The sequence below is a fragment of the Papaver somniferum genome, chromosome 4 (assembly GCF_003573695.1).
Source record: "Papaver somniferum cultivar HN1 chromosome 4, ASM357369v1, whole genome shotgun sequence".
NCBI classification, from domain to species: domain Eukaryota; kingdom Viridiplantae; phylum Streptophyta; class Magnoliopsida; order Ranunculales; family Papaveraceae; genus Papaver; species Papaver somniferum.
Genome location: NC_039361.1, coordinates 139858071 through 139868763, shown reverse-complemented (window position 1 = coordinate 139868763; position 10693 = coordinate 139858071). Strand labels below are relative to the sequence as shown.

The 10693-nt window shown below is 36.1% G+C and overlaps 1 protein-coding gene across 1 annotated transcript; it reads left to right on the top strand.

Annotated features, from left to right (window-relative positions):
• The first annotated feature begins 223 nt into the window (after positions 1 to 223).
• On the top strand, positions 224 to 2941 carry LOC113274315 (protein TAPETUM DETERMINANT 1-like). The gene is made up of 4 exons (XM_026523736.1): positions 224 to 374; positions 631 to 931; positions 1139 to 1264; positions 1925 to 2941. Exons 2-4 carry the CDS (start codon positions 838 to 840, stop codon positions 2293 to 2295), a joined length of 591 nt encoding a protein of 196 aa, XP_026379521.1. The 5' UTR covers positions 224 to 374; positions 631 to 837; the 3' UTR covers positions 2296 to 2941.
• Positions 2942 to 10693: the final 7752 nt, after the last annotated feature.

Here is a 10693-nt window from a genome sequence, read left to right as displayed (position 1 = left end):
TGGGTCCAGAACAGAATGTCCTTTGAGTATTGTCAACATTTACAAATCATCAAATCAAAATTATGCCCTTACTACCTGACACGTGCAATCTAACCCCAGTTAAAAAAAGTTAAAACCGTTCACAAACTCGTTATTAACCATAGTTAATGTGAAAACCACACCAGTTAGTAGTCCAACTATAAATACAGAGACAAGGATAAAATGAAGACGAAGAGGAGAGAGAGACTAATTTCAAAATCACTCTTAAGAAAGAAGAAAATCTTAAGAGTCGATATTTTGAAAACCCTAATTTGTCTCTGCACAATTTTCAACGAAGAATAAGATTGATCTTCTTCCTTTCTCCTCAGAGATTTGAGTTTATATATTTAGAACAGGTAAGATCGATCGATTCAAATGTTGTTTCATAAACCCTAATTTTTCATACCATTAATGTTCTGAGTACTAGTTTGCGTATGAGGTGAATCAAAATATGTTCTGAAACTCTCTGATTCTCTTCGGAGAGAGAAACACATAGAAAAGTAGTACTGTATGTCGGTTTTGCTTTTTCAGTAGTCAAGTAGCAGAGATTGATTTCACCATTTTAAGTAATACATTCAGCATGTGAACTTATTTTACTTCTTATATTTTCAGGGATTTCTACTACTTATCTTCAATCAGTTCAAGTGTTAAAAGAGGATTCATAACCACAACAATAAATACTACTCTTATTCTCTCATATTCAATGAAGTTGAAGGAAACTGGAGTTTAGAGTTACAGAGATTCTCATCGTCATTATTACTTCCTTAGTTTCTTCTTATTAAAGACTACACACGTGAGTTCTGTTTCTGTACTTCATCAATGGCGAAAATGGTGATTATTATCTCAAGGCGGTTGTTAATGGCAGCAGCAATAATGGCGGCGTTGATATATTCGTTTTCTCTATTTTATCCAGGTCTGTAAATATCAATAATCAGGTTTTTCACTTATTATTGTTTTAAGATCCCAATTTTTCTGATAATACTTTCCAGAATTTCTTTCTTTCTTTACGATTTTTCAATTCTAGGGTTTGGTTGTAACGGTTCGTCTTTCTCCGACATTCATATTGCTTTTTGGACTTTCTCTGTTTCATTTTCCTGAATTTTTAATTTTAATTTTGCAGGTTTATTGAATCAACAAAACAACATCAGAAGAAACTCAACTAATGATCAGATGATGATGAAGAAACCAGAAGAATTCCTTCAACCGTTTTCTGCTGTTCGGAGTCGTAAACTTCTTAATACAGATTGTAAGTATTAGTACTAGTACAAAATTCCTTTGAGGGACATCGTTACAATACGCTGTACGTGATTGGTGATTTCTTCTGTTTTGATTTTCTGCTTCACACCACCACCAACAACAACATTGTACGGACCTAGCACTCATGTGGGGTCTATTTGTCTCCCATCATCCTTGTGACTTATTCTACTTCATCGTATAGACTTTTTGATGTATCATTGTGTTACCCAATCATAAGTTGACATCTGGCAATTTGTGGTGTGAAAGGTGTTTTGCCTGTTCATTAACAATTGGGTGGTTTTGATTTTTGATTTTGTGGTTACACAGTAACTTGATCCTACTGGTGCATATATGTTGCATTTGATTGATACATTGATGGTACTACTATATTCAGTAAAAAGAAAGTAGTAGAAGAGAACAAGGCATGATGAGATACTTTTAAGATTATACTACTTTTGTTCTTATATGCTTTAGTTTTGCTTCTGCTTTTCCTTTGGGTCCTTAGTACTGGTATTCATCATCATTCAGCAATGGCTATAATCAGCTTAAGAGGCATATAGGAAAGTGTAATTTGTTTTCATTGTTGGTGGGGTTTGGGATGTTTGCATTTTCCCTTACAAGTACATCTGTTGCTTACCGATGATTCTTTTTTATGGTTATGTTATGACAGTTTCATCAGCTGCAGCACCAGCATCTGAACAGGAAGAGATGGTGGAGCCCAATAGAATATGGGGAGAGAAATGTTCCAAATCAGACATAATTGTGAATCAAGGTTCAACTTCTCCACTGCCAAATGGTATACCAACATATACAGTTGAGATTATGAATGTGTGCGTTAGTGGTTGTGATATCTCTCGGATTCATCTCAGTTGCGGTTGGTTTAGTTCAGCTCGTCTCATTAATCCTAGACTCTTCAAGCGTATTCGGTATGATGATTGCATTGTTAATGATGGTAAACCACTTCCTGATGGTGCTACTCTCTCTTTCCAGTATGCAAACACTTTCCGATACCCTCTTTCTGTTTCCTCTGTCACCTGTTGATGCACATGGAGATGTCTTTTGTTTGAACTCAGCCTCTCACTCACTCACTCATTCAGTATCTCAGTATATCTCTTCCAATAAATGCTCAAACCCTCAAAGTAGGCTAGTTTTTGTCAATACATTAGCTCTACTAACACGCTCCATTAATTACTAGATAATCATCTGTCATGATCGTCAGGTTCTTGTTTTTAGTTTTGCTTGTGTTTTGCAAATTTCCTTTTTGGGATTTTCGGGTCTACTGTTGAAGTCTGCAGTGTTATGCTATGCTGTAAAAAGGAGACATGTACAGAGCAGAGCTGCCAAAACTTTTACGCTGTTAGAGGTGGTCTGTGCAGTACTTTTGGTCGAGACATTGCATAGTACGGTTCTCACCAACCACCATAAATCGTACTACTTTTTGTATGAGAGAGAGCAGAAACTCCAGAGAGTGTGAGTCTGTGAGAAAGAGGTTATACACTCTTCTTTTTTTTGTTTATTGTATATAGTCATGCAGCTTATGCTGGTATATGAGAGAAGAGATTTTTATCATAGAGCAGTGGCTGATCCGGTGGATATTATTGATCGTACAGTTATATACTGTTCTTCTTTTTGAAATATGAACGAGAATATCGAAAAAAAACAACAAAAAAAATTGAATGAAAAATCAACTCAGACATTATGTATGTGTTTTGCAAGTTTTTTCTTTTATTTTGTTTGATGATTAATTTAAAGTATTTTATGAATCAACTGATAGTTTGGCTACATCCACCTTCACTTTTTTTTCCCACCTATATTATCCTGTGTTAAGGTTTAATATGCTCCCCACTACTAGCTAGTGTTATGAAAAGCAGTATATAAAGAGATTCATTGATCAGAGTCGGTTAATTTACTAATCATGTAAAAGAAGCTTTATCTATCTATGCAGTACAATTAAAGTCATTCTTTAACCTAATAATGAAGTGATTAATTATTTTGGATAGCTGGTCAAGGAGTAGTGGGTTTACATTTTGTTTTATCTGTGTAACTTAATCATGGTTTAGGTAATTTGCTATCGATTTAATTGCCAAGTTATGTTATCTCATTGGAGCGTGTCAGGCTGACAGATGGATTTTTGAAAGAGAAACACGAGTGATCACCACATTTTGATTTGCCTTAATTTGCTATAAGAGATTGAGAACGCATTTGCCTAATCAGATGGTTGGTTTGACCTGTAACAATTCTGTTTTTTTGTCCGACACTCGTTTAAATGAGCCAAATAAAGAGAGGTAAAGCTGGCATAATCTTCCACTTTCTATTTATCCACCTCTATGTTGAGTCTCAGATTAAGTAATTTGAGAGAGATTAAATGACATACGGATAATCTAATTAGTATGGTTGATTAAGATGAAATTCCATCACCCTAATTGCGTAGTTAGGCATAAATTAGCATGTGCGGAGCGCTTGTTCTTGGCTTCTTGCACAGATAGATTTGGGATGAAAACAAATACCAAACTAACCACAGTAAAAAGGCCACCATATCATTTGAAGGAAAGTAAAACAACTTGCACTTTTTGGTTCCTCCTTTTTGAGATAAAGTATGACTAAGTAGCAGTAAGTCAGTAAGTTTAATCCATTATTGTACTCTTCTTGCTCTCTTTCTAGCCAAGACCCTTTTCTTTCTATTTCCAATTCTATTATACTTGCTAATCCAGATTGGATCGATGGACTTCTAGTTAAATATAAATAAGCAGGTCAGGCCAAAATATTGTTAGTGTAGATTGTGGATTGAGACTAAATATGAAGCAAACAAAATTGTGTTTTCTGAAGGAAAAAAAAACTTTAATTTCAATAGATCTTGATTAAAGACGTCGATAATGGTCTGATTAATTATAGTTAAGACTTTGTGTGTTAATCTTGTCTGTTTGGTCGAATAAAGTTGTTTCAGGTAGGATCCTATGTTCCTGCTTTAATCAAAACCTTTTCTTAGTTGCATATGTGTAGAACCAGCCCATATTGACCTTCTAGATCATATTAATTATTTTGTCTTAGTTAATTATTCCATTTTGGTTCGCTCCCTTTTTAATTTAAAACAATCTTTAACTAAGGTTTGGTTGGTACTTTGCAGGTTCAGCGCATAGCTTGACTGTTTTTTTTTCTTTTTTCTTTTATAGACAAAGATTTTCAAAAAGGATAACGATACCCTCAATAATTGGTAGAAGCCAAATTGGAGATATAAACCGGTACATAATAGGCTTGTTCAATTTTGCCCATTGAGCTAGCAAATGAACAACATAATTACATAATCTAGGTTGGAAAGTAAATAGACAAACAATTAAACACGAAGATAAAAAATGAATTCTTTGTAAATAGCATCCATTATTGAATCACCATCTAACCTCCCAGCATAAAATTGTTCGATGAGATCCTTATAACATTATTGTCAATGATAATGTGAGTAAGCTTTTGCTCCACATCTCTTTTCAGAGACGCCCAAATTGCTCTGGCTTCCGCTTCAACAACAAAATCAACCTTAAAAACTATTGACGTACAAAAAGAAGCTTTATTTGAGAAGTCCCTCATCACATAACCTGCACCATTGTCCGGGAAAGTGTCATCAAAGGCATCATCAGTATTAGATTTTATCCATCCAAAGGGTGGGGGCATTTATTTGTCATGATAACCGATAGTGATACTAAATGGAATTTGTAGTTTAGGTTTCCTAGTCAAAAGCATAGCTCTGGCACTATCGATAACAACGGAATGGGTTTCCTTAAGGTTGTTGAAGACAAAATTATTTTTGCTACTCCAAAGAGACCATTTGATAGTGATAAACAAACATTGACATTCATCATGTAATTAGTAACACGATCAACCAACCAGAAGACAAGCCAATCTATTAAGGATTTGTTTCCAAAGGTAGTAGTGTTCATACAGAATGAGGATAGATTGCAAACATGACTAACAAAAGGACATAACACAAGAGAATGCATAACAGACTCATGAAGATCATAACATCTGGAATAGTCCACAGAACTCATAGGCATTCTAGTATGAAGAATAGATTAGCAGGCATAGCATTTCTAGCATCCTTCTAAATAAAAATCTGAATACGAAGATGTGGAACACTGTGTTTCCAAATGCACTTCCAAAGTTTATTCCAAGGGTAAGACCTAAGTCCTCTAAGTTCTAAATCTGTCATTATTTGAAAGCTCTCAAGCCCTCCTGTCAGGAATGCGCAACTGGCTTAAGGGAATAGTGAGAATCTTCTTAACAGAAGCGTTGTCAAAGTAGGTATTTAATCTACCAATATTCTAGGTTCTAGTCTCTGGATTAATGAAATAAGAAACTTTCGCAGTAGAGTCCTGAGGGATCAAAGGGTTAGGTGTAACAGAACCGAAATTTGATATCGACTTATCATACCAGAGATCAATAAATTTCCCATCTCTCACATTCCAAGAGATAAAAAATTTGGTCAGTTCTTTTATTATATGCAGATATATTCATGAGCATCTATTAGGACATTTAACATTTATAAATCAGTCTTAGGGAAATATTTAACTTTGGGAACAATACTCAACATGCAATTCAGGTTTTCAATAATCTTCCAAGATTTTCTAGCTAGCATAACTAAGTTGTTCAGCTCATCTTTCCTGAACCTAATCCTCCCTCAGATTTGGGAGAGCGCAGAATATCCCAACCAAGTAAATGAAGCTTTCTATCTTTAGGGTATGGGTTTCCCCCGACCAAAATTTACAGTGATGGGAATTCATCTTCCTACAAAGGTATTTGGGGATAAGAAAGGCTCCTATCTGGTACAAACGGATGGCTTGACCAATGTGCTTAACCAAAGTAGTTTTAGCATCCTGAGACATAACCAAGTAAAAATTCCGACATCCACAGCTTGCAAAATCTCCACATGAGTTTGAATTTTAGAAGCCTGAAAAGCAATAGGAGTACCAATATATTTTTCTCCTAGATCACGATTATAAATATCAAGAATACTAGACATTTGACACATCAAATGCTCAGAAAGTTTTTTACTTAACAAGATACCAGACTTATCAAAGTTGATTTCCTGACCAGAAGCCAAACAATATTTTTGAAGATAATTCTTTATGGTTTTAAGATCTTTACAGTAGTTTTAGAAAACAACAAAAAATCATCCGCAAAAATGAGACGGGTAATACTACGGGCATCCTTATAGACTTTTATGCCTTCACTAACCCCTTTCTAGTCAGAGAGTCAATATAGGAAGACAAAGCTTCGAGAAAATAGTGTATAAATAGGGAGACAAGGGATCTCTTAATTTGTATCAAACCTCTCCCTGGTTTAATTAAACCATAGGGGCTACCATTGAGCAAAAAAGAATAAGACACAATAGAAAGACACTAGTTAATTAGCTTGACCCACTGGTCAGGTAAACCCGTTTTTTGAAATTTTCTTAAGAAAAAATCACTTAAACTTTTCATAGGCCTTAGAAATGTCAAACTTAATGGAAGCTACACCCTGTTTATCTTTGTGATGGTTAACATTATAAAAAGACTCATTAGCCAGCAGAATATTAGCAGAGATACTCCTTTTAGGAATAAAAATACTTTAATTTTGGGAAATTAGATTATCCATAAATGGTTTTAATCTATTGACCAGGGTTTTATATATATTCTTGTAAATGAAATTACATAATCCCATAAGTCAATATTGAGAAACCAACTCAACTAAAGGAAATTTAGGGATGCGAGTTGTTGATGGTGGAATTTCGGAAAAATGTTAAAATCGTAAAATCATGATCTTGCATATTTTGGACACGGTTCAGACACGTATGTGAAACTCATATTTTAAGATTCGTGAAAGCTCATTTCACAATCTCTGATCGAGCATACACCCTCTCAAAGCATGCATGAATATGTGATTCGTAAAGCCTCTCAACTGAGCTTTCGACACTTCGCATATTTCATCAATACTTCTGTATAGGAATCGATAATGATTGGACGACTCATGTACATATTGCATGCTAGTATAGAGCGTTAACGTCTTCAGGATGTCTCAATGTTACCCTGACTATAAAGAACTAATATTCAGAACGAGTATGATGTCTCTATCATCTCATACCTAGATTCTCAAATAATGCTCCTAGACATATTGCATGCTAGTATAGAGAAATTCATAGATTAACTCTAGCGCAACATTCATCAATTGAATTCCTAGAAAATAATCTATTTTATCTCATTACTCTGTTTCATGGATTATTCTCAGCTGAATTCCATAGATTAGTAATAGATATTCAATCTGTATCATTACTCCATTTCATGGCTTATTCTCAGCTGAATTCCATGGATTAGTAATAGATATTCACTTTTCGAGGATTTAGGCCAGCACTGAGTAAGCCCCGAGAAAACAGTGCGACTGCACTTAACAATAATGCACGAACGAGCACCAAATATGCATGAGTGAGCACCCAAATGCATAAACGAGCATTCAAAAATATGGACGAACGAGGAAACCTATGCAAAATAAGGAAGAAAAATAATAATAAAAATTAAAGAGAGGCGCGCACGGGACCGAACCTACCGGACGACCAATCATGTCGATGTGGCCGGTCCCACGTCTCCCCTTTTAATTTTAAATCTTATTTTGTAATTTTCCTTGTCTCATGAAAACTCCTTGTTTGAGCAAACTTCCTCGTTTGACCAAAACTCCTAACTAGTTTTTCCATATTTCCTTACACAATGAAAAATAATAACATAAAATAGGGAAGAGTGTCATGGGACCGGGCCTACTAGCAGGCCGTCCATGCCCTAGCCGTGGCCGGTCCCACACCTCCCTAATTCCTTATTTTATTATTATTTTTTCTCTCATCTCATGATATTCCATCGTTTGAGCAAAAAACCTAATTTTCCACATTTCTCCAATTTTGCTCAAACACCAAAAGGCCGAAAAGTGAAATGGTCACATGATCATCCGGGCTTCTCACGAAAAATATTAAAATATCAATTATTTTAATATTCTCAAAATGTTGGTCGCACGAGAAAAGTTCTACTTGCTCATTCAAGCAAAATCGAGAGTTTCAGTCAAAATCGAACTCTTCTGAAAATCCAAAATATTGCTCGAACTCGCACCCGAAAATACCAAAATTCTTAGAATTGAGTCACGGAAATAGGATGACACGGGCATGCCACCTTGACCGACCAAGGTAGACCTTTTGGCTTCCAGAAGCTGGTCCCATATCCTATCATGATTTTGACCTGATTAATCTTCCATAATTCACATTGGGTTCAAACTCTTCCAAACAACTTGGAGTTTGATCAATCGAGCACTAGTTGGTCCCACGACCACCAAGGTCCGGTCTCACACCCCTTGGTCGGTCCCTCTATCCATAATTAGGTTTTACCACCTAATGCTCAGACGAGAACTATTTTAATAATGATTAAACGAGCATTTAATCATCCTTTCATCAACTGGTCTACAAAGGACTTTGGTGCATTCGAGCACCTGGGCGCTATATGGTCGTCCCATCATCCCATATAGCCGGTCCCTCTCTCACTCATTTGGTTGATTTTCAGTGAATCATCAATTGATCAACAATAGGGTTTCAAACCAAATGCTCTGCAAACCATAATTCTGTGCAAGTTCAAACCCTATTGTTGATCAATTGATGATTCACTGAAAATCAACCAAATGAGTGAGAGAGGGACCGGCTATATGGGATGACGGGACGACCATATAGCGCCCAGGTGCTCGAATGCACCAAGTTCAAACACTAATAATTTTGTGTTGATCCAACAATAAACATCATGACTAATTATATAATATTCGGTCCAGCTACCAGTATTTTTAATTAATATTTTATTTGGTCCCGCTACCAATAATTCATGAATCGAGCAATATTGCTCAAATGAGTAATATTTATTTTGCTCATCTATCAACGCTAAATTTCTTAAGCTAGCAAAATACACGATCAACTGGGTTCAGGACTCACTGATTCAACTATCAATTGCTCGACCGAGCAATATTCCTCATGTTGATTCAACTATCAATATTCGAGAATTCTATTGATCCAACAATCAATGTTCTAATTTATATTTAATGTTTGGTCCTGCAGCTCGACTGAGCAACATGGTTCGAACGGAGGACCATCTAATATTTTTGATCCCTACTTTGTCATTCGATCATTCATGATATACTAGATCAGAAATGAGCATTCTGCATAATTCAACAATATCTTTGATTTCCTGACATATCAAAATAAGTCCTTGATCGAGCAATCTCGTCAACGCTCGATCCAAATATCATTACTACTTCGACTAGTAAAATGATATATCACAATTCATGAAGACTCAATGTCTTTCCATCATTATGTCCCAGCAGACACCTTATGATCAATCCATGAGTCTCAGAGCATGCCACATTCGTTCATTATGCTCGACTCTTCAAGGCTAAGGCTCATCGTCTAGTCAAGTCAACAACTGACTAATTGAATACACACCTGCCTTGCAAACTCCAAATTTATGAGACATCAATCATGTCACATAGGGGGATATTTATTAGGGTTTTGGTATGGCGGCCTACAGCACGTGTGTACATCCAAAATGAAAAATGTGAGTAAGTCGTGCAAGCAGTTGAGGGAGTTATCAAAGTAGTGGATAGATAATCCACCAAGTCTCCGCACGACATGGAACTGGTTTAACCATGATTTTCCACTTTCCCACTCATTCACTCCAGCGACCGTCACACTTACTGGGATCAATGTGTCTAATATTCTTGTAATATAAATAAGTTTCTGAATCCACGATTGAACAACAACAATTTCGATCAACAATAAATTATCACTCAATCGATCAGAACTTATCTTATCCGAACTTACAGTTCACAAAACTTGCAGAAACCTTCAACACATTCACAATCCTTGATCATCATTAATCTCACACTACTTCTCAGCTTCTCTCCTACAGATCGACCCTCATCCCTCTTTGTGACCGAATTGACTCTGGAACAACCATTTTCTTGGTTTAGGCCGGAGTCTTACAATTTTATATCTCGAATTCAAAGTGCTCCCGTGCAGTGCATCCATTTGAAAAAGGTTTAGGCAATTTGTTTGTTCGAGGAGTCTCCACCCGCACGCTCGAGTCTCCACTTTCCTAAAAAAATAGCAAATCATTTTCTTCCATCAACAAGCGTTATGCTGGTATGACTAAAAACTTTTGTTGTATGCCCAGTTCAAAAACAAGTATGTGTCATATCAACAACAACTTCCCCACTATATCCCAATGCTTTTGGTGGAACATTCCATTAAATCCATCAAGACCTGGAGCTTTCTTACCCCCCCCCCCCCCCCCATTTGAAAAGCAACGTTATTAATTTCCTCAGCAGTGATGTGGGAGTTAAGATGAATGTTATCTTCATCAGAGAACTTCACAGGGAGTTCTTGGAGAATTTCATCCTG